This window comes from Hypanus sabinus, chromosome 8 (assembly GCF_030144855.1).
Source record: "Hypanus sabinus isolate sHypSab1 chromosome 8, sHypSab1.hap1, whole genome shotgun sequence".
Taxonomy (NCBI): Eukaryota; Metazoa; Chordata; class Chondrichthyes; order Myliobatiformes; family Dasyatidae; genus Hypanus; species Hypanus sabinus.
Genome location: NC_082713.1, coordinates 2,043,157 through 2,067,325, shown reverse-complemented (window position 1 = coordinate 2,067,325; position 24,169 = coordinate 2,043,157). Strand labels below are relative to the sequence as shown.

The following is a 24,169-nucleotide window of genomic DNA, read 5'->3' as shown; positions in this document are numbered from 1 at the left end:
ATAACACAGTGAAATGTCTGATGTTTGCATAGGTTTCAGAGGGGAGTTCTTGGTATTTTGTCAAGGTTATACCTGCACAATGCTGCTGTAGTGCAGCAGAAACATTGGAAAACCATAAGAGAAATAGGTCATTCAGCCCATCGAGTTGCTCCACTAAATCGTGGCTGATTTATTATTCCTCTCAACCCCATTCTCCTGCCTTCTTCAAGAACTTGTCAACCTCCACTTTAAATATACCCAATGACGTGGCCTCGCCAGCCATTTGTGGCAATGAATTCTACAGATGCACCACTCTCTGCCTAAAGAAGTTCCTTCTCATCTCTGTTCTACATGGACGTCCCTCTATTCTGGAACATACAATACTTACAGCACAATACTGGCCCTTCGGCCTACAAAGCTGTGCTGTACATGTCCTTACCTGTGAAATTACCAAGGGTTACCCATAGCCCTCTACAGGTTTCCCCCGCATTCCAATGGCAGAGCATTCCTTTGAAACTGTTTGTAATCCGAAATGTCATAAATTGGAGAAGCAATTACCATTAATTTATATGGGAAAAATTTTTGAGCATTCCCAGACCCAAAAAATTAACCCACCAAATCAAAGCAAATAACACATAAAACCTAAAATAACACTAACATATAGTAAAAGCAGGAATGATATGATAAATATACTCCCTATATAAAGTATAGTTTCACTTATCAAACTCAGGAAGACAGCGAGCCAGAATTGATTTGCCGAAAAAAAATCGGCATGTACACGCATATATACGCACATGCGTATGCACGTATATGCATGCGCAAACAACTGCCCGCTCAAGGCTTTATGATCATTGTAGTCTTTCTCCGGGGTAAACACATGTATAAAGCAGGCGTCTTTTTTTCATAAAAGCAAAAATCCTCTTTGGTTGGTGAAAACAGATACTAATGTAGGTCTTTCGTAACAGCGAGTTGTCGTAAAGCAAAAGTTCGAAAAGCGGGGGCCACCTGTATTTTTCTGAGTTTCACATACCTGTCCAAGAGTCTCTTAAAAAAAGACCCTGTCGTATCCATCTCCACCACCGTCATCAGCAGCCCATTCCACGCACTCAGCACTCTCTGCGTAAAATAAAACTTACCCCGATATCTCCTCTGTACCTACTTCCAGGCACCTTAAAGCTGTGCCTCTTGAGCTAGCCATTTCAGTGCTGGGAAAAAGCCTCTGTCTATCCACACGATCAATGCCTCTCATCATCTTATACATCTCTATCAGGTCACCTTTCATTCTCCGTCGCTCCAAGGAAAAAAAGGCGGAGTTCACTCAACCTCTTCTCATAAGGCATGCTCCCCAATCCAGGCAACATCCTTGTAAATCTCCTCTGCACCCTTTCTATGGTTTCCACGCCATTCCTGTAGTGAGGCGACCAGAACTGAGCACAGTACTCCAAGTGGGGTCTGACCAGGGTCCTATATTACCTCTCGGCTTCTAAACTCAATCCCATGATTGATGAAGGCTAATGCATCGTATGTTTTCTTAACCACAGAGTCAACCTGCGCAGTTGCTTTGAGCGTCCTATGGACTCGGACTCCAAGATAACCTCTGATCCTCCACACTGTCTTACCATTAACAGTATATTCTGTCATCATATTTGACCTACCAAAACGAACCACTTCACTCTTATCTGGTTTGAACTCCATATGCCACTTCTCAGCCCAGTTTTGCATCCTATCAGTGTCCCGCTGTAACCTCCAACAGCCGTCCACTTATCCACAACACCTCCAACCTTTGTGCCATCAACAAATTTACTAACCCATCTCTCCACTTCTTCATCCAGGTCATTTATAAAAGTCATGAAGAGTAGGTGTCCCAGAACAGATCCCTGAGGCACACCACTGGTGACCGAGCTCGATGCAGAGTATGACCCGTCTATAACCATTCTTTGCCTTCTGTGGGCAAGGCAGTTCTGGATCCACAAATCAATGTCTCCTTGGATCCCATGCCTCCTTACTTTCTCAATAAGCCTTGCATAGGGTACCTTGTCAAATGCCTTGCTGAAATCCATTTACACTACAGCTACTGCTCTAATGTCATCAAAGTGTTTAGTCACATCCTCAAAAGATTCATTTAGGCTCGTAAGGCATGACCTGTCTTTCACAAAGCCATGCTGACTATTCCTAATCATATTATGCCTCTCCAGGTGTTCATAAGTCCTGCCTCTCAGCATCTTCTCCATCAGCTTACCAACCACTGAAGTAAGACTCACTGGTCTATAATTTCTTGGGCTATCTCTATTCCCTTTCTTGAGAAAAGGAACAACATCCGCAACCCTCCAGTCCTCCGGAACCTCTCCTGTCCCCATTGATGATGCAAAGATCATTGCCAGAGGCTCAGTAATCTCCTCCCTCGCCTCCTTGCCCCTGAGACTATACCCTCTGCTCCTAAATTTACTCACTATAAGAAACATCCTCTCCACATCTACTCTGTCTAGGTCTTTCAATATTCAATAGGTTTCAGTAAGATTGCCCTCATTCTTCTAAAGATCCAGTGAGTACAGACACAGTGACATAAAGCACTCCTCATGCATTAACCCTTTCATTGTCAGAATCATTCTTATGAACTTTCTCTGGATCCTCTCCAAAGTCAGCACATCTTAGGTAAATGGCCTATAACTGCTCATAATATTCCAAGCACAACCTGACCAATGCCTGATAAAGTCTCAGTATTACATCCTTGCTCATATTTGAGTCCTCTTGAAATGAATGCTAACATTGCATTCGTCCTCCTTATCACCTTTAGGGATTTACATGGGTCAGACTTGTATTGAATCCAGCAAGGCATCTGCTGGCAGCCTTGTGTGACCCACCTGGAAGATTAGTCCAGGCAATGTATGTGAAGAGAAATTGACTTAATAGTTTCTTCATGTAAAATGCAATAACCTGGTTTATATTGAAAATGGCAAATGTACAATCAGTGGTCATTTTATTAGGTACAGCTGTACACCTACCTCCCTGTATCAATCTGAATTTCCTCAAGATTATAATACCATGTCTGATTTTCTGGGGAAATTAAATTTTCCAAGGTTATCATCTGATGATCTTTTGATATTGGATACTCCTATTACGGATGTAGAAATTAAAGGGGCTATTTCCTCAATGAATTCTGGGAAAGCACCGGGTCCAGATGGTTATACAGTTGAATTTTTAAAATTTTTTTCCGCTACTCTTTCCCCTTGGTTAGGTAAGGTTTTTGAGGAGGCCATTAGATTAGGGAATTTGCCACAATCTTTTTATAGAGCTTCCATTTCTCTAATATTGAAGAAAGATAAAGACCCTACTAATTGTGCTTCTTATAGACCTATATCTTTATTGAATGTAGACTCCAAGATTTTTTCTAAGTTACTGGCATCTAGATTGGAGAAGGTATTACCCAAAATTATTTCAGATGATCAAACTGGCTTTATTAAAAATCGTTATTCTTTTTTTAACATTAGGAGATTGTTGAATATTGTTTATACTCCCTCACATGATACTTCAGAATGCGTGATTTCATTAGATGCGGAGAAAGCATTTGACAGAGTTGAATGGCCTTACTTATTTAATGTGTTGGAGAAGTTTAATTTTAGTCCGATATTTATATCATGGATTAAATTGATTTATCATACTCCAGTAGCCTCAGTGGTTACCAATAATCAAAGATCTCCCTTTTTTCGCCTATTTCGGGGCACTAGACAGGGATGTCCTCTTAGTCCATTACTATTTAACATTGCCTTAGAACCTTTGGCAATTGCCATCAGACAATCACAGGATATTTTGGGTATTAATCGTGGGACAGATATTCATAAGTTATCTTTGTATGCAGATGATTTATTACTATTCATTTCTAACCCGGAGAAATCCATTCCAGCAGTTTTATCATTATTGGCTCAATTTAGTGAGTTTTCTGGGTATAAGTTAAATCTTAATAAAAGTGAATTGTTTCCATTAAATAAACGGGTCCCAATTTATGGAAATTTACCCTTTAAATTAGTTAATGACTCTTTTACTTATTTAGGGATCAAAATCACAAAGAACCATAAAGATTTGTTTGGATTTAATTTTTTACCCTTAATTGATCAGATTAAAGGTTTGTTTACTAGGTGGTCACCTTTGTCTCTATCCCTAATAGGTAGGATTAATGCTATTAAGATGGTTATTTTACCTAAGTTTTTATATATTTTTCAAGCGATACCAATTTTTATCCCGAAATCTTTTTTTACTAATGTTGACTCTAAAATTTCTTCATATATATGGCAGTATAAAAATCCCAGGTTAGGTAAAACATATTTACAGAAGACAAAAAAGGAAGGCGGGTTAGCATTACCTAATTTCGGATTTTACTATTGGGCAGTTAATATTAGATATTTGTTATGCTGGTTGAAAGATGGGGGTGGATCTTTTGGCCCTTGTTGGGTGAGTTTAGAAACTAAATCGGTATCAGCTTATGCTTTGGGTTCTATTTTAGGGACTTTTGCTCTTTCTAAATTGCCGAAACGAATTGACAACCCGATAGTTAAACATACATTGCGTATATGGTTTCAATTTCGGAGATTTTTTGGGTTGACTCAATTCGTTTTAAATAGTCCTATTGTATCTTAATTGTTTTTTTCACCCTTCCATTATAGATCAAGCTTATTCAGCTTGGAAAACTAAGGGATTACTAAGATTTTCTGATTTATTTTTAGATAATTGTTTCATGTCTTTTGAACAATTATCCAACAGATATAACTTGCCGAGATTTCATTTTTTTAGATATTTACAGATTAGACATTTTTTAAGTTCTGTACTCTCTACGTTTCCAAATTTTGTGCCTTCAGATACTTTGGAGAGTTTATTTGAATTAGACCCTTTTCAAAAAGGGCTTATTTCAAAACTTTATAATATAATTATGAAGATACGTTCAGAGCCCCTTTATAAGACTAAACAGGATTGGGAAAGAGAGCTTAGTTTTAGTATTTCTAGTGAGAATTGGGATAGAATTCTTCAATTAGTTAATACATCATCGTTATGTGCCAAACATTCACTAATACAATTTAAGGTTGTACATAGGGCCCATATGTCCAAGGATAAATTAGCTCATTTTTACTCTCATATAAGTCCTATTTGTGATAGATGTCATTCTGAAATTGCGTCTTTTAACTCACATGTTTTGGTCGTGTTCATTTTTGGAGAAATATTGGAAAGATATTTTTGATATTATATCTGCGGTTTTGAATATTGATTTACAACCTCATCCTATTACCGCAATTTTTGGTTTACCAATGTTAGATTCACAGCATTTATCTTCTTCAGCCCGTCGAATGATTGCATTTCTAACTTTGATGGCTAGAAGATCTATATTGTTGAATTGGAAAGAAATTGATCCTCCCACTGTATTTAATTGGTTCTCTCAAACTATGTTATGTTTAAATTTAGAAAAAATTAGAAGTGGTACTTTTGAGACTTCTATTAAATTTGAAAAGTTATGGAGACCATTTATTCAACATTTTCATATGATGTAATATGACCCTTTGCCAAGTACATTTGATTTCCCAGCTTTTAGCTTATGTATTTTGAGAGGACCGGAAGTGACGGCATTGATGAATACTTATTTTTGTGAGATATTATAAACAGCCCACTTTTTTTTTCCTTCTCTTTTGTTTGTTTTTTTTTTCTTTTATATTACTTATTAGCTATAGTTATTAGATTAGATTAGTTAGTTCTGCATTATATAAATTTTTTTTTGTTTTTTTTCTTTCTTTTTTCTGTTTTTTTTTATATTATACATTATGAAATATTTAGATTTACTATGTCCATACATATATCTTATGGCTTATGTCTTGGTAAACTCATTTATATTGTAACTATTATGTATGTTTTTTTTTCATATGTAATGGAATGTGTATGTTGGTAATTTCTTTATCAATATATCATCTGTATTCTGTCCATATTATTAATATTAATAAAAAGATTTAGAAAGAAAGAAAGGTACAGCTGTACACCTGCTCGTTAATGCATATATCTAATCAGCCAACCATGTGACACCAATTCAGTGTATAAAAGCATGCAGATGTCAAGAGGTTCAGCTGCTGTTCAGCCCAAATATCAGAATGGGGAAGAAATGTGATCCAAGTGACTTTGATTGTTAGTGCTAGCTGGGCTAGTTTGAGTATCTCAGAACTGCTGATCTGGGATTTTGACTTACAACAGTGTCTGAACTTTACGGAGAATGGTGTAAAAAAAACACCAAAATACACCCAGTGAACAGCTGTTCTGTGAGCAAAAATACCTTGCTAATGAGAAAAGTTGGAGGAGAATAGCCAGACTGGTTCAAGCTGACAGGAAGGTGACAGTAACTCAGATAGCCACACTTTACAACAGTGGTCTGCAGAAATGCATTTCTGAACATTGAACCTTGAAGTGGGTGGACTATGGCAGCTGAGATCACAAGCATAGAGTGGCCACTTTATTAGGTACAGGTAAAGTGGCCACTGAGTGTAAACTGTGCTAAATATATCATTAGTGGTAGATCAGTCAATTTGTAGAGAGAGAGAGAGGGAGCTTCACACAAGTTGGGGAGAAGAGTTTTAAAAAGTGTTTCGTGGGGCTCAGCGTATTAGCAGTAGACCAGTTGTTTTGCAGAGAAAGAGAACTTTGCAGGGGTTGGGGAGAAGAGTTTAAAAAAGGAGCATTTTGTGGAGCTTGGTGCATTAGCACCGGACTAATTGATTGGCAAAGAGAGGGAGAACTTTGCACAGGTTGGAGAGAAGAGTTTTAAAAAGGAGTGTTTCGTGGGGTTTGGCGCATTAGTGGCAGACCAGTCCATTCACCGTTCATTAGCAGGATCAAATAAAGGTAAAGCAGGGTCACAGCAGACAGACAATTGTGTGAGTGGACCAGTGCAGGCTTTTGGCTCAAGAGGCTTTGGTAAGGAGGCACAGGTGAGTAACAGTTAAGTCCTTTGTAGTGGTTAAATAAGAAAACACTAAAATACACCTAACTTAGTAAAGCAGGATTAATGCAGGATCAGGTGATGTGATGTGCTGTAGCGGCATGATGTGGGAACTGTTGGGTCTCATTGTAGATCTTGGTGACCACATCTGCAGCAAGTGTTAGCCAGTTGAGGAACTCGGGTGCAAAGTTGATGACCTAGAATCTAAGCTTCAAACAGTGCTGAACATCAGGGAGGGGGTGAGTTACCTGGATTCTCTGTTTCGGAGGCAGTCACACCCATTAGATGAGCTGCCTCAATTTTGGTCTGTGGTCAGGGACAAGACGGTGTGACTGTGAGTGAGGTGGGTAGAGGGATCCAAGAGACAGTGCTGGAGGAGCCTCAGCCCTTGAGCTTGTCCAACAGGTCTGAGATTCTTGTGTAAATAAGAGTGGGAGCTGTAGGAAGGATGAGCAACCTAACTGTAGCACCTTAGCTCAGGACCCATTCAAGATGGGGTAGAGAACAGAAATATAGTGGGAATTAGGGTTGGTATAGTTAACGGAATAGACAGTGTTCTCTGTTGCGAGGATAGACCAATCAAAGGCTGTGTTGCATATGGTGCCTGGGTTTGGGACATCTTATCTGACCTGCAGAGGAATTTGCAATGGGAAGGGAAAGATCCAGTTGTTGTGGTCCATGTAGGTATCAACGGCATGGGTAGAACAAAGAAAGAGGTTCTGCTGAGAGAATTTGAGCAGCTAGGGACTAAATTAAAAATGAGAACCAAAAAGGTGGTAATCTCTGCATTACTACCTGAGCCATGTGCAAACTGGCATAGGGTCAAGAAGATTAGAGAGTTAAATGCGTGGCTCAAGGATTGGTGTAGGAGAAGTGGGTTTGAATTCATGGGAAATTGGCATCAGTATTGGGGAAAGAGGGAGCTGTTCCAATGGGTCAGGCTCCACCTGAACTGTAATGAGATTTGAATCCTAGCAAATCGTATAACTGGGGCTGTGGATAAGGCTTTAAACTAAATAATAGAGGGGTGGGTTCAACAGGTTAGAGAAGCATGGATAAAGTAAAAGATAAAAGTATGGATAAAGATAAAGTAAAAGCAAAAGATGAGAAGGAAAAGTAAGCAGAGAGAAGAAAAATGCAAAAGAGCAAAAAAATTAAAAGATTTTAAAAGCACAATAAGTGTAAGGGCACTTTATTTGAATGCCAATAGTATTCGAAACACGGTCAGTGAACTCGTGGCATGAATCAGTACAAAGGGGTATGTTTTAGTGGCCATTACAGAAATGTGGTTGCAGGGTGGAGAGGGTTGTGAATTAAATATCCAAGGATATCAGGTAATGCAGAAGGATAGGCAGGAAGGTAAGGGAGGTGGGTAGCACTCTCAATTAAAGATGAGATCAGAGTGATAGTGAGATAATATAAGATCTAAGCAGAATTTTGAATCCATCTGGGTAGAGGTTCAAAAATAGTAAAGGGAAAAATATCATTGGTGGGTGTTGTCTATCAGCTACCAAATAATAACGTTACAATTGCACAGGCAATAGAGAAATATCTGAGGCATGTAAGAATGGAACAGCAGTTATCATGTGGGACTTTTAACTTGCACGTAGATTGGGTGACTTGAGGAGGACTTTGTAGAATGCATCTGTGATGGCTTTCTTGAACAGCATGTTACTGAACCTGCAAGGGAATGTGCTATTTTATATCTGATCCTATGCAATGAGACAGGTAAAATTAGTGATTTTGTAGTTAGGGATCCTTTTGGAAAGAGTGATTACAGTATGATTGAGTTTCTCATACAAATGGAGGGTGCACTAGTTCAATCTAAAACCAGTGTATTATTTCTAAACAATGGAGACTACAATGGGATGAGGGAAGATTTGGCTAGTGTAGACTGGGAACACAGGCTATATGGTGGGATGATCGAAGAACAGTGAAAGACTCTCAAAGAGATTTTTCATGGTGCTCAACAAAAGTATGCTCCAGCTAAAAGCCAGGACAGTAAGGGTGGGGAGAGTGAGCCTTGGATAACTAAGGAAATAAGAAGGCATCAAACTAAAAGCCTGTGCGTGTAAAGTTGCCAAGAGTAGTGGGAAACTGGAAAATTGGGAAAACTTTAAAAAGCAACAAAGAACCACAAAGTGAGCATGAAAATAAGCTAGCACAAAATATAAAAAACAGATAGTAAACGTTTCTATAATTATATTAAGCAGAAAAGGGTGGCTAAAGTGAATGTCCTTGGAGGACAAGAAGGGGGGATTGATATTGGATAATAAGGAAATGGCTGAAGCTTTTGTAACCCTTACCCAACAGGTATATGTCTAGGGGAAAAAGGAGATCCAGCCACTCTCCAACCCACCTCCCGTACACGCAGGTGCTGTGAGAATCGAGTTAATGCCTCGCGCCCACCCACAGTATCAAACCCACAACAAATACTGTTATGAAATACATTTTAAAGAGTTTACTAAAATTAAAAAAATAGTAGGCAATACAATATATATATATATATATACACACACACAAGGAAAAAAACAAAAGGCGCCAACTTATCAAAGTTCAGTCTGTTTAGTGCACTCGTTGGAGCTCAATCAACGAACCAATCGACCCATCCGGCCGTCGCACCTGGGACCACCCCGGTGGTCTTACGAGCAGTCCAGCACACGTCTACCTTCCTCAGCGTCTTCCTCGGCCTCTCCCTTCCACCAAAAAAAACCCGCGAAAAAACCCCTCCCCCAAATTCCCAGCATCACAAGACACAGTAACATTCCCCATTGATTAACAAATGAATACAATTACCATATCAGCCATTCTAAAGTGAAACAACGGTGAGAGAAACACTTAGCCGACAAAGAAGCATTCCTACTTGTAACAAACCAAAGAGGCCATTCTGAGTAACATACACAGGACATTGTACACTTTGAATGACTATATGGTGTTGGTCTTCACGGTGGAAGATACATCTAACATGCCAAAGGAGATGCTATGGATGCGTTGGGAGGTGAGGACCTTGATTCAGTAGTTATTACTGAAGAGGTAGTGCTGAGCAAACTTGTGGGCCTGAAGATAGATAAGTCCCTGGTCCTGATGGAATGCATCCCAGAGTACTGAAAAAATGGCAGAAGTTATAGTAGAGGTTTTGGTGATAATTTACCAAAATTCTCTAGACTCTGGGTAGGTCCTGGCAGACTGGAGGATGGTGAATGTCATGCCACTGTTCAAAAGAGGATGTGGGCAAAAGGCAGGTAACTATAGGCCAGTTATAACATCTGTAGTTGGGAAAATGCTTGAAGCTATCATTAAAGAAGAAATAATGAGGGATTTGGAAAGAAATCAATCCATCAGGCAGACGCAGCATGGATTTGACAAAGGCAGGTGCTGTTTGACAAACTTACTGGGGTTCTCTGAGGATGTGGAGTAGTGAATCTGTGGAATTCTATGCCCAATGAAGCAGTGGAGGCTACCTCAGTAAATGTATTTAAGACAAAGTTGGATACATTTCTGCATAGTTAGTGAATTATGGATTATGGGGAAAAGGCAAGTTGGTGGAGATGAGTCCATGGCCAGATGAACCATGATCTTATTGAATGGCGGAGCAGGCTTGATGGGCCATGTGACCTACTCCTGCTCCTATTCTTAAGTTCCAACAAGCATATTGATTTTGAGCCTGTTGTTTCATTACTAGTTTGTAATGAATTTATTTAACTTCTGTGTCTAGCAAACTTTTGATGTCTATGACCTGTACAAGGGACAGAACTTCAACAAAGTTTTGACCACTCTCTCAGCACTTAACAAGGCAACTGAAGGTAAGATATGGCTCTTTGTCTTCTCATCTGCTTAGTGATTACAAATAATGGGTAGTGGTGACCCTGATTTGCATTTGTATGCTTGATGTGTATCTTGCATGCTCACTGCGTGCCTTGCTCAGTGTGCATTGTGCATTGTTCCTCGTGCAAAGACTCATTGTATCTTGTCTGTATGGTGCAGTATATTGCTGTTCACTGGCTTTTGGAGGTGTAGTCTCTCAATGAATATGAAATGTGTATCTGATTTGAATATAGGTTTGCAACAGGAAGTGAACTCTAATGGTAAAGTGAAGTTATTAAACAAAGTGAACAAAAATGCTAATGTTAGGAAGCAAAATTGTGACTGAAATGAAGAATAGATGGATTACCCAAGTGATTCTTTTGGCTGCTATGTACGAGCATTGTTTCACACCTCTTCTCGGTCATTTCCTCCTCCCTCCTGAATACAAGTGGTTTTGAACATCCAACTAAAGTCCAGCAGCTTGGAGAATGGCCGTGAAGCTCTTTGATAGAAAAACCCAAGCAGGAGCTTGTTGTCCTAACCAGATCTAGCATATAAGTGGCTTGTGTTCTCAAATCATCTCCCTAACTTTACCCTTGCAAGGTTGATACCTGCAGACAATAATGGCAAAAGATTATCTTCGGCATTTCATCCTTTTCCATGAGGGATAAGGTCAAAAGACAATGGAACTGGTGTAGGATTTGAAGGTTTATGTGAATATTTTGTATTTTTGTGCCTCCTTTAATTGGTGATACCAGCTCACATAACAGAATATTTGGTTGGTAAAGTGGGATTTCCCAGTGGCCAACCATTATAATTCCAATCCCTGTTTCCTTTCTGACATAATACCATAAGACAAAGGAGCAGAAGTCGGCCATTCGGCCCATTGAGTCTGCTCCGCCATTTCATCATGAGCTGATCCAATCTCCCCTTTAGTCCCATTCCCCCGCCTTTTCACCATAACCTTTGATGCCCTAACTACTCAGATACCTATCAATCTCTGCCTTAAATACACCCAATGACTTGGCCTCCACTGCCACCCGTGGCAACAAATTCCATAGATTCACCACCCTCTGGCTAATTTTTTTTTTCCGCATCTCTGTTCTGAATGGGCGCCCTGCAATCCTCAAGTCATGTCCTCTTGTACTAGACTCCCCCACCATGGGAAACTAGTTTGCTGCATCCATTCTATCCATGCCTTTTAACATTCGAAATGTTTCTATGAGGTCCCCCCTCATTCTTCTAAATTCCAAGGAGTACAGTCCAAGAGCGGTCAAACGTTCCTCATATGTTAACGCTGTCATTCCGAGAATCATTCTAGTGAATTTTCTCTGAACCCTCTCCAATGTCAGCACGTCCTTTCTTGAATAAGGAGCCCAAAACTGCACACAGTATTCCAAGTGAGGTCTTAACAGTGCCTTATATAGCCTCACATCCCTGCTCCTATACTCCATTCCTCTAGAAATGAATGCCTACATTACATTCGCCTTCTTCACCACCGACTCAACCTGGAGGTTAACCTTAAGGGTATCCTGCATGAGGACTCCCAAGTCCCATTGCATCTCAGAACTTTGAATTAATATTTAAGTATTAATTCAATATTTAATACTAATTTAATATTTAAATAATAGTCTGCCCGTTTATTTCTTCTACCAAAGTGCATGACTGTACACTTTCCGACATTGTAATTCATTTGCCACTTCTTTGCCCATTCCCCCGATCTATCCAAGTCTCTCTGCAGACTCTCTGTTTCCTCAGCACTACCTGCCCCTCCACCTATCTTTGTATCATCAGCAAATTTAGCCACAAAGCCATCTATTCCATTATCCAAATCATTGCTATACGATGTAAAAAGAAGTTGCCCCAACATGGGCCCCTGTGGAACACCACTGGTAACCAGCAGCCAACCAGAATGGGATCCCTTTATTCCCACTGTCTGTTTCCTGCCAATTAACCAACGCTCTGTCCACGTATGTAACTTTCCCATAATTCCATGTGCTCTTGTTTAGCAGCCTCATGTGCGGCACCTTGTCAAAGGCCTGAAAATCCAAATATACAACATCCACTGCCTCTCCCTTGTCTAGCCTACTTGTAATATCCTCAAAAGATGTCAGTCCATGGCCTCCTTTTCAGCCACGATGAGGCCAACCATCAGAGTGGAAGAGCAGCACCGCATGTTTTGTCTAGGTAGTCTCCAACCTGAAGGCTTGAATATTGCTTTCTCCTTCTGGTAATTTTTTCCCTTCCCTCTTCTATTCCCAGCTCTGGCCTCTTGCTCTTCTCCTCACCTGTCTGTACCCTTACCCTGGTGCCCCTTTCTCCCCTTTGTCCTGTGGTCCAGTCTCCTTCCCTATCAAGTTTATTGTTCTCTAGCCCTTTACCTTTTCCAATTCCCTGGCTGCACCTATTACCTTCTAGTTTGTCTTCCTTCCCTTCCCCCATCTTTTTATTCTGGCGTCTTCCCCCTTTCTTTCCAGTCCTGAAGAAGGATCTCTGCTTGAAATGACAACTATTTATTCATTTCAATAGATGCTGAGTTCCTTCAGTACTCTGTGTATGTTGCCTTGGATGTCCAACATTTGCAGAAGTTCTCATGTAACTGACTGAAGATATCCCCTTTGGTTCAAAAGCCTGATGGTTGAGGAGTAATAACTGTTCCTGAACCTGGTGGTATGAGTTCTGAGGCTCCTGTACCTCCTTCCTGATGGCAGCCGTGAGAAGACAGCATGTCCTGGGTAGTGGGGGACCCTGATGATGGATGCTGCTTTCCTGCAACAGTGCTCTGTGTAGATGTTCTCAATTGTGGCGAGGGCTTTACCTGTGATGAACTGAACCATATCCACTATTTTTTGTAGGATTTTCTCTTCAAGGCCATTGGTGTTTCCATACTAAGTACTGCCTGACCTGTTGAGTTCCTCCAGCATTTTGTGTGCGATGTTGCATAGGTTTGAAGAATTCTCTGTATCCTAGTATGACCTACTGTTAAATTTTGCAATTTGTATGTTTATTGCATACAAGATGTTTAATTTAAGCTAATCTAATGTTCAGTGGTGGAGAAATAATCTCATGCTGTTTACTGAAGGAATTGTTATCAGTTCAGTTTTATCTGATTAATAATATTACTGTATTTCTGATGGAATTATCAGCTGTTTCAGCTCACTGATTTTTAACACAGATTTGTTAGAAAGTGAGTAAAGGGAATGTTTCCATTTACTGGGCAAAGTTGATAATATATTTTTGAGTTGTTCTGTGGTGTCATAGATGACTTTGCAATTTAATGGTTAGAACATAAATCTGAAAAGGTATGTGTAAAGACCAAAATTACTAGATCAATGCCTGTGGTTAAAGGATAAAATCTGAGGACAGATTGAATAACTAGTTTATATTTTCACTTTTTCTAAAGGTTAGGTGAAACATCTTGTATCTTGATAAGGTGGACAAGTACATTAGGAGCTACTATTGGCTACTCAGCCCCTCACCGTGTTCTACTATCACCTAGTCTGATTGCATTCCCACCTGTTTGTAGTAACTTTCACTTTGATTCGTAATCTGACTTCATCCTTTAAATTATTGACACTGCTTCCATTGTGATTTGAGGATAAGCATTTCAAAGGCCTGGCCCTCATAGAGAGAGAGAAAAAATAATCTCTCATCTCTGTCTTAAATGGGAAAATCCTTACTTTTGAATCTAATTTTTTAATATCCCATGACGGACAACTACCTCCCACCACAAAATGTAGATGTAGTGTATATGGATTTTAGCAAGGCATTTGATAAGGTACCCCATGCAAGGCTTATTGAGAATGTAAGGAGGCATGGGATCCAAGGGGACATTGCTTTGTGGATCCAGAACTGGCTTGCCCACAGAAGGCAAAGAGTGGTTGTAGACGGATCATATTCTGCATGGAGGCCGGTGACCAGTGGTGTGCCTCAGGGATTTGTTTTGGTACCCCTACTCTTTGTAATTTTTATAAATGACCTTGTTGAGGAAGTGGAGGGATGGGTTAGTAAATTTGCTGATGACACAAAGGTTGGGGGTGTTGTGGATAGTGTGGAGGGCTTTCAGAGATTACAGCGGGACATTGATAGGATGCAAAATCTGGCTGAGAAGTGGCATATGGAGTTCAACCCAGATAAGTGAGAAGTGGTTCATTTTGCTAGTACAAATATGATGGCAGAATATAGTATTAATGGTAAGACTCTTGGCAGTGTGGAGGATCAGAGGGATCTTGGGGCCCGAGTCCATAGGACACTCAAAGCTGCTACGCAGGTTGACTCTGTGGTTAAGAAGACATATGGTGGCCTTCATCAATTGTGGGATTGAGTTTAAGGGCCGAGAGGTAATGTTGCAGCTATATAGGACCCTGGTCAGACCCCACTTGAAGTACTGTGTTCAATTGTGATTGTCTCACTACAGGAAGGATGTGGAAGCCATAGAAAGGGTGCAGAGGAGATTTACAAGATGTTGCCTGGATTGGGGAGTATGCCTTATGAGAATAGGTTGAGTGAACCCGGCCTTTTCTCCTTGGAGCAAAGGAGGATGAGAGGTGACCTGATAGAGGTGTACAAGATAATGAGAGGCATTGATCGTGTGGACAGTCAGAGGCTTTTTCCCAGGGCTGAAATGGCTAGCACGAGAGTGCATATTTTTAAGGTGCTTAGAAGTAGGTACAGAGGAGATGTCAGGGGTAAGTTTTTTACTCGGAGAGTGGTGAGTGCATGGAATGGACTGCCGGTGGAGGCAGAAACAATAGGGTCTTTTAAGAGACTCCTGGATAGATATGGAGCTTTGAAAAATAGAGGGCTATAGGTAAGCCTAGGTTGTTCTAAGACAGTGGTCCCCAACCACCGGGCCGTGGACCAGTACCAGGCCGTGAGGAAACGATATGAGTCAACTGCACCTTTCCTCATTCACTGTCACACCCACTGTTGAACTTGAACACACGCGAGGTCATCAGTCGCCTAAACGCAGTGACACCCTCACGCCAGGGATCACTGGTTGGCCTTGGGTAACCGGCGGGAAGTGCAGTTGATACTGGCCTGGAATGCGGTCAGGTGGGCGCCACCTCTGAACCTGTTTAGCACACCAAATGTTTGTGGGGAACCTGGCGCTAAAATATTCACAGACGACCTAATTAGGGCTCAGGATTTCATAAGTAGCAGAGCAGCTACGTCGCTGCGATCTACTGAAAGTCATCCCTCCAGCCAAATCTTTGTTGGCCGATAGATCCTTCCTACCTACAAGGAGGGCGGGCATGTGTCCTGTCGCTCTCTGGACTGTGACGCCGCGGCCCCGGCACGGGGACCTCCAGCACTTACCTTGTCCTCTCACTGGTGTGTTGCAATAATTTTATATGTTCATATGAGGAAAATATGCGCTGTGTGTTTAATATCCAAACGTTACTTAAAAAGTTATGATATTGACTTATAAGTGAGTTATAATTGACTTATCACTATATTCATGCAAGGGAAATACGCGCTGTGTGATTAATATTAAATTCGTTAGATAAACCCTTTTAGAAACAAAATTGAGTGCATTAGCCACTGATAAGTGACGTAGTTGACTTATCACCTATATTCCGGTCGTGATTAACACCCCCCCCCCCCCCCCCACCCCATTGACCGGTCCGCAAGAATATTGTCAATAATAAACCGGTCCGCGGTGCAAAAAAGGTTGGTAACCCCTGTTAAAGTATGGACATGTTCTGTACAGCTTTGTGGGTTGAAGGACCTATATCGTGCTGTAGGTTTTCTATGTTTCTAAAACCACCTATGTTACATTCAGGGACTTTCCCCCACCATTCTTTTAAACTCTAGCAGAAATATCTCGCCTGTGCAAGTTATCCTCATAAGACAATCTGCTTTTTCCAGGTTTTAGTTATAATAAAGTTTTCCTAAACTATTTTGAATACACAAGTATCCTTTGTTAAATAAGGTGACCGATACTGTGCACAGTATACTCTGACCCTGCATAACGCTACCCTGCATAGCGCTGACTCTTTACAACGTGGTTATTCAATTCTTTATTGAAATATTTTTAAATGACAAATATTCATTCTAAACCACACAAACTTTTCAAGAGCGTCCGCCATTACAGTAAACATTCAATCAGCCGATGAGAGCACTTTACATACACTCTGAGCCACTCACAACCAATCAGCTATTAATTCATGCTCTGCCTTCCCCACTTGTGTAAACGATCTTGCTCCCTTGCCAATTTATTCAATTTTTAAAAAACCCATAATGACTGGAAAACAGCCTACAACTTCCAGTGAGGGTAGTACATCTAACGAAAAGCATTAGCATTGATGTGAAACTGCAAGTGATATACCACTTAAAAGCTGGTGAGCATCAGGTTGATGTTGGCGCCTCTTTGAAATTGTCTACTGCAATGGTTAGAACAATTATAAAAAATGAAGACAAGATAAAAGCTTCTGCAATGATGAACAAAGTTGCCAACAAAGGTGACTCGTTCAAGGAATCATTTACTTGAAAAAAAATGGAAACTAGACTAAATATATCGGTGGATAACCAAACACAACAAAACATGCCACAAAGCTAGCTAACAAACAGGCAAGTAGGTTTACCCTGTAGTCAGTGGAGCAGCAGCAGCAGCAGAGGGAAGTGTGTGGTGGTTACATCTTAGAGGAAAGACCAGGCTGTGGATCCTCCTCTGACTTTAGCTCCTTTGTCAAGTAAGCATCCAGATTTCACTGTCTTTTCTTGTTTCCTTTCACGAAGCAGTTCATGGTAGCAGGAAATCATGTCAAGAACATCTCTGCCATATTGCTTCGCTCCCAGTCAGTCATTATCGATAACTGGTCCATGGTTTGTGTGATTGTGATGATGCTAGTACTGAGGAATTTTGTGGTGAGATTTCTTGCTGGTGTTTCCTCTTCTCCATTCATTTCCTCAGATTCATCTGGGATGCGTTGCTCTGCCAATTCTTGAATCTCTATGTTATTAAGGCTCCCATCATGAGACTGCATTAACTCTTCAATGTGGCCATCATTAACATCCTCATTAACATCACTTCATTGGCCAGTTCAACCTTCCTGAACTCACCTAACAAACTCCACCCCTTCTAAACCCTTTGCTGTAGGGGGAGGGCCTATTTTGCACTTACTCTCTAAATACATAAGCAGTTAATCCATCATCAAAATGGACAACAGTTAAAGGCCAAGAAATTAAGCTAAGCAATGTGGTGGAGTTCAGGATTAGGTCTCAAAGGTTGTAACGTGTCCAGACAGAGGAGGATGTCTTGTTCCACAAGCTTGTATTGGACTACACAGTCACAGTTCTGGAGAGCTCAGAGTGAGATGGAGAATTATAAGCAAGCTCGGACTGAGGTCAGAGTGAGATGGGGGATTAGAGTTACAGGTGAGCTCAGACTGAGGTCAGAGTGAGATGGAAAACAAGTTACAGGTGAGGTCAGAGTGAGATGGGGAATTAGAGTTACAGGTGAGCTCAGAGTGAGATGGAGAATTAGGGTTACAGGTGAGGTCAGAGTGAGATGGAGAATTATAGGGGAGCTCAGAGTGAGATGGAGAATTATAGGGGAGCTCAGAGTGAGATGGAGAATTATAGGGAGCTCAGAGTGAGATGGGGAATTATAGGGGAGCTCAGAGTGAGATGGGGAATTATAGGGGAGCTCAGAGTGAGATGGAGAATTATAAGGAAGCTCAGACTGAGATCAGAGTGAGATGGAAAACAAGTTACAGGTGAGCTCAGAGTGAGGTCAGAGTGAGATGGAGAATTAGGGTTACAGGTGAGGTCAGAGTGAGATGGAGAATTATAGGGGAGCTCAGAGTGAGATGGGGAACAGGAAGCCCTGGCTTGCTCCTGCAGACTGAATCTGAATTCTCTGCAAAGTTCTTACCCAACAAGCATTTGCTTTCTGCAGTGTAGAGGCGGTGGATGATATTATGAACACTGAATACCGTTCACAAAACTGTGGAAGCAATTTGCTGCCTCACATGGTTCAGCCACTTCATTTGCATCTCTGGATGAATCATTCTGGAAGTGGAGGACCTGTCAGCCTGACCACTGTCTACACCAACACCAACATGTTACCTCCAATACCTTCTGGAAATCTGTGCAGAACACCCACCAGTTCACCTATAACCACAACATAGAATCATTAAGTCATAGAGCATTACAGCAAAGATAACAGGTCCTTTGGCCTATTCAGTCCATGCTGGACTATTAGTCTGTCTAGTCCCATTGACCATATGATTGCGTGTGATGGCTGTGAATTTTTCTAAGTGTTCAGCTATAGAGTTTTAAATGATAATATCTGTTTTCAAAAAGGCAGATGTTAAGGTAACTGTAGTTATCTGCTGTTATCTATAGTTACCTGCTGTTTTACTAAGCTAAAAAGTATCCTTAATTCTGGGGAGTTTTTGAGAATTACAGCTAGCACACCTCCCATTTCATTAGCTTCTGCTTTTCACGAGGGGACATGGCCTTAGGAAGAGCAGCATAAGGAAGCCCTGGCTTGGCCAGGAAAGGGAATATTTGCATGGTGCTTCAGTTACTAGCCTTGCAGCCAGAGGTCTGGACCATTCCTCCATAGGGGGAATTTAGATTCAACCTCTAAAACAATTACATAATAGAAATAAAATGTTAGAGTAACAGTGAACAGGAAAGCAAATTTGTTCAGTACTTAGGATAGATATGCGTAGTTCAACTGGCTGGTGCGTTTACATACATTTTTAGTCTCTCCCTCTCCCAGTGTAGACTGGCCTCCTGCTTCAAATTATCCACCATTGTCCCTGTACCAAAAAAGACTAAGGTAACATGCCTGAGTGACTGGCGTCCTGTTGCACTCATCTCAATAATAATCAACTGCTTTGAGAGACTGGTCAAGGGTTACATCTGCAACATACTACCATCCACACTGGACTCCCTACAATTTGCCTACCGACACAACTGATTGACAGATGACACAATAGCCACTGCTCTACATACTGTCCTTACACATCTGGAGAAGAGGGATGCTTATGTAAGAATGCTTTTTGGGATCACAGTTCAGCATTCAACACCATAGTTCCATCCAGGCTCGACAAGAAGCTCAGAGAACTCGGCCTTGACCCTGCATTGTGCAGCTGAATCCTGGACTCCCTGTGAGATTGCCAGCAGGTTGTAAGAATGGGCTCCCTTACCTCCAACCCTCTGACTCTCAATACAGAAGCCCCTCAGGGCTCACAAGTAAGACCTTAAGACATAGGAACAGAATTAGGCCATTTAGCCCATTGAGTCTGTTCCATCATTCCATCATGGCTAATTTATTATTCCTCTCAATTCCATTCTCCTGCTGTGTCCACATAACCTTTGACTAATCAAGAACCCATCAACCTCTGCTTTAAATATACCCAATGACTTGGCCTTTACAACCCTCTATGACAATGAATTCCACAGATTCACCACCCTGTGGCTAAAGAAATTCCTTCTCATCTCTGTTCTAAAGGGACATCCTTCTTTTCTGAGGCTGTGCTCTCTGGTCCTAGACTTCCCAATATACAAAACATCCTCTCCAGTGAAGGAAATCTGCTGTCCTTACCAGTTCTTAAACACAAGAGATTCTGCAGATGCTGGAAATCTTGAGCAACACATAATAAATGCTGGAAGAACTCAGCAAGTCAGGCAGCATTTGTGTTGGGAAATAAACAGTTGATGTTTCTGGCTAAGACCCTCCAGGACTGATGAAGTGTCTTGGCTATAAACTTGACTGTTAAATCCTCTCTGTAGATGCTGCTGCTTGCCTGATGACCTTGCTGCTCCTTGCCCTTTGTGTAGTACCCAGCAACTGGCTGCAATCTCGATGTATGAGGTTGGCTACTCAGCACTGAGATGAGAACATTTTCCTTCATTAGGGATGGTGAATGTTCGGAATTCGCAGCTTGAGAGAGCTGCAGTGACTCAGTTAATGGGTATATTGAAGACTTATATAAATGGGTTTTAAAGAGCGAGAGATATGGGATTGCACAGCAAAGTGGTATTGAGATAATAGATCACCCAAGAACTAGGTCAGCAACAGTGCAGCACTAGGGGCTGAATTTCCTACTCTTGCTTTCTCTTATGCTTTTATATGTAATTCCAGGAATACAAAAGTGTTTAAATTTTAGTCACCTCAGTTCACAGGAAGCCAAGGATGAACAATAAATACTGTCATTGCTTCTGAAAACCACAACATGTTTTAAAAGAAACTCTTGAAGAAAGTTTCTTAGAAGGGTTTCGGCCTGAAACATCAACTGTACTTTTTTTCCATAGATGCTGCTTGGCCTGCTGAGTTCCTCCAGCATTTTGTGTGTGTTGCTGTCTTAGAAATATTGAGCACAAGGATTTCTACGGAGGTTGGAAATGCAGAACAACACACACAATATGCTGGAGGAACTCAGCAGATCAGGCAGAATCTATGGAGAAAAATAAACAGTGGAAGTTTCAGGCCAAGACCCTTCATCAGGACATTTTGAGCTGTCTCCTATAAATGGCTGTTAAGGACAGCCAATTGAAATTTCCGTGACTGAGCAGGGACACGTGTTGACTTTCGTGGAAGGAGGGGATAGTATGAAGCTAGGCAGATGGAGGAGAGGTGTGTAATAATGGGAATGTGAAACATGCTCAGGGAGTTATTTCACCACTGTTGTACTCTTTCAGTTTTCGTTACTTGTCCTCATTTAGCAAGACATTTAGAGAAGCTTTTAAACAAATGATAATTTGTTTGCCCAAAGCCAGTTTGCTGGAAATCTGTCTTTCCTTTAGTGTTCATTCTCACTGGACTGAAGTAATATTTTATGTCAGTCACCAGCTGAGTACTTGACACTGAGGGTTACTGTTCAGTCAGGGGAACACTTGTGCTGTCTACTATTTGTTTCCATTTATTCCAGATCTGGCAATTGCCTTAAGTTGCTTGGGTCCCAAAGTTCTGGAACTCACTTCCTAACTGAAGTGAAATCCAAAATTCTGGAAACATTCAGCAGGTCAGCTACCTTGTGGGAAGATAATTAGAGTTAATGTTTCTCCTCAGAGACAGTCCATCCACTTACTAATTTTTGAAAGATTAGCTTTATTTATTACATGTCAGTAAATAAAGTATACAGTGAAATGCGTCATTTGCATCAACAACCAATACAGTTTGAGGATGTGCTGGGGTAGCACATAAGTGTCACCATGCTTAAGTCGCCAACAGTCCTCTCTGACTTTCTACTTCATATTTTTTAAACGTGTCTCTTTTAACAAATGTTTGTCAGCCATCTCAAACAACATGCTGTCAGTTTTTATTGGAGCAGATGAGATATTGTGTATTAAACTGCATCACTGCCTGGTATAGGAACTATACCTCCCTTAATCGTAGGATTCTGCAGAGAGTGGTGTGGACAGCTCAGCACACCTGTAGTTCTGAACTTCCCATGATTCAGGACATTTACAAAGACAGGTATGAAAAAAGGGCCCAAAGGATCCATTGGGGCCCAGAGTCACCCCAACCACGAACTGTTCCAGCTGCTACCATCCGGGAAATGGTACAGCAGTATAAATAACAGGACCAACAGACCAACATTTAGATGGTGATGCAACGTAAAGATTTTTGCTCATGTATGTGAAGGATGTAAGAAATGAAGTCAATTCAATTCAATTTAAATAGCTGTCAGGAGATCAGAAAGCTTTCCTTCAACACGGACACTAATTGAGGACAGCTTGAGAGGCATGAATGTCAACCTCATCACTAAGATCTGTAACTAACAGAGGAATAAATGAGTGAGCATTAGGTATTGTGCAGCTGATTGTTTTAGGAGAGTACAAACACCTATTTTCAGCCAAGGCCGTCTGTTGACCGGGGTTGACCATGAACGTTGTGTCCTAGCCATCTATGTGATACGCAAGGCAGGGCAGTACGATATGGAGAGCAAGCTGATGCCCATGCACCAGGCTCTGATGAATCCAAAGGAACGGGAGTGACGATACAGTCTGGCACCAGCAATGTTGCAAGAATTGCCAGTCAGCATTAAACTTAACATAGGACTGCTTAGGGACTCCAGCTCCAGACTTTTTTTTAGGGTTTACTCCCGTAGTCTTCCCCCATGAGTAGGTATAGCCGTAAGGCAACGGAGGTTTGAGAACAGAGTTTTCCTTCTCCTAGTCGAGCTGCCAACCATAGCTGACAAGCTCTATCTGACCAAATATTTCAATATAATTGTGCAATATCTAATATTTAGAACAGAGATTAAAGCACTGGAGAACTCAGTTTCTGCGTGCTGGAGTCAACGCTTCCATTAGCAACTAATCTGAGTTCATCTGTCTTAATTCGCATGACATGCGAAGAGGACGTTAGGAGAATACAGGGAGACTTGGATAGGCTGAGTGAGTGGGCAGATACTTGGCAGATGTCATTCAATGTGAATAAATGTGAAGTTATCCACTTTGGAAGCTGGAACAAGAGGGCAGAGTATTGTCTGAACGGTGTCGAGTTCGGTAAGGGAGAAATGCAAAGAGACCTAGGAGTCCTAGTTCACCAGGTGAATGAGCAAGTGCAACAGGCAGTGAAGAGGGCAAATGGAATGTTGGCCTTTATTACAAAGGGAATGTCAGCATGGTTTAGCGTTTTAACAGCCACACAAGTGCACGCGGTTGACACCAGTTAGAAATTATTTGTCAACAGTTTCCTGTCCTGATTAAGTGGCACAATGTCCAAAAAAACAGGGAATCCTGGCTATTTTCTTGATTAGGTTTTGTCTTTAAAGCAGCTGTCCTAATTAACCGATAGTCCAGTTAACTGGAATGCAGTCTATTTTCGTGGTAATGTTGAGAGGAAAGCTCCTTGTTCATGTGATGCTTGCATAGGTAGTTCAGTAAAGGTCAGGGGACAAAACCTGACTGCTTGTCAACAGTTTCCTTCTGTTTGTTGGAATCTGATGACTGGTAAGCGAAAGCCCTCTTTGTTAGGAAGCATTGAGATGCTTCCATTTCTGGGGATGGTCCAGACTTGCAGCCATAAATGTCACAGTCACAGGTAGAAGCAGAAGTAATTTATTTTCCTAAAGGTAGAAAAACATTGAATGCACTTCTACAGGGACTGGTTGAGGTGAATGTATTTGGCTTTGGAAAATACTAGCAATGTGGAAAGAACTGATAGGCTGAGGTTGTTAATTGAGGGCAGCGTGGTAGAGCAGTGGTTAGCTTAATGCTATTACAGTGCAAGTCCTATTGCTGTCTGCAAGGAATTTGGACATTCTTCCCATGACTGCATGGGATTCCTCTGGGAGATTCAGTTTCCTCTCAAATTGCAAAGATGCACAGTTAGCTTTAGTGAGCTCTGAGTATGCTATGTTGGCATCGGAAGCATGGTGACAATTGCGGGATATCCAGTGCAATCTTCGCTAATTTGATTTGATGCACATGACACATTTCACTATGTTTCAATGT

General features: G+C 41.2%; 1 protein-coding gene across 7 annotated transcripts in view; it reads left to right on the top strand.

Annotated features, from left to right (window-relative positions):
• Positions 1–24,169, top strand: part of arhgef6 (Rac/Cdc42 guanine nucleotide exchange factor (GEF) 6) — a 251,316-nt gene that overhangs the window by 59,736 nt on the left and 167,411 nt on the right. For all 7 annotated transcript variants that reach the window (XM_059976675.1, XM_059976677.1, XM_059976674.1 and 4 more), the window contains one exon: positions 10,659–10,746. In XM_059976675.1, the coding sequence (XP_059832658.1) occupies positions 10,659–10,746 (88 nt within the window). The remainder of the gene's footprint in view (positions 1–10,658; positions 10,747–24,169) is intronic.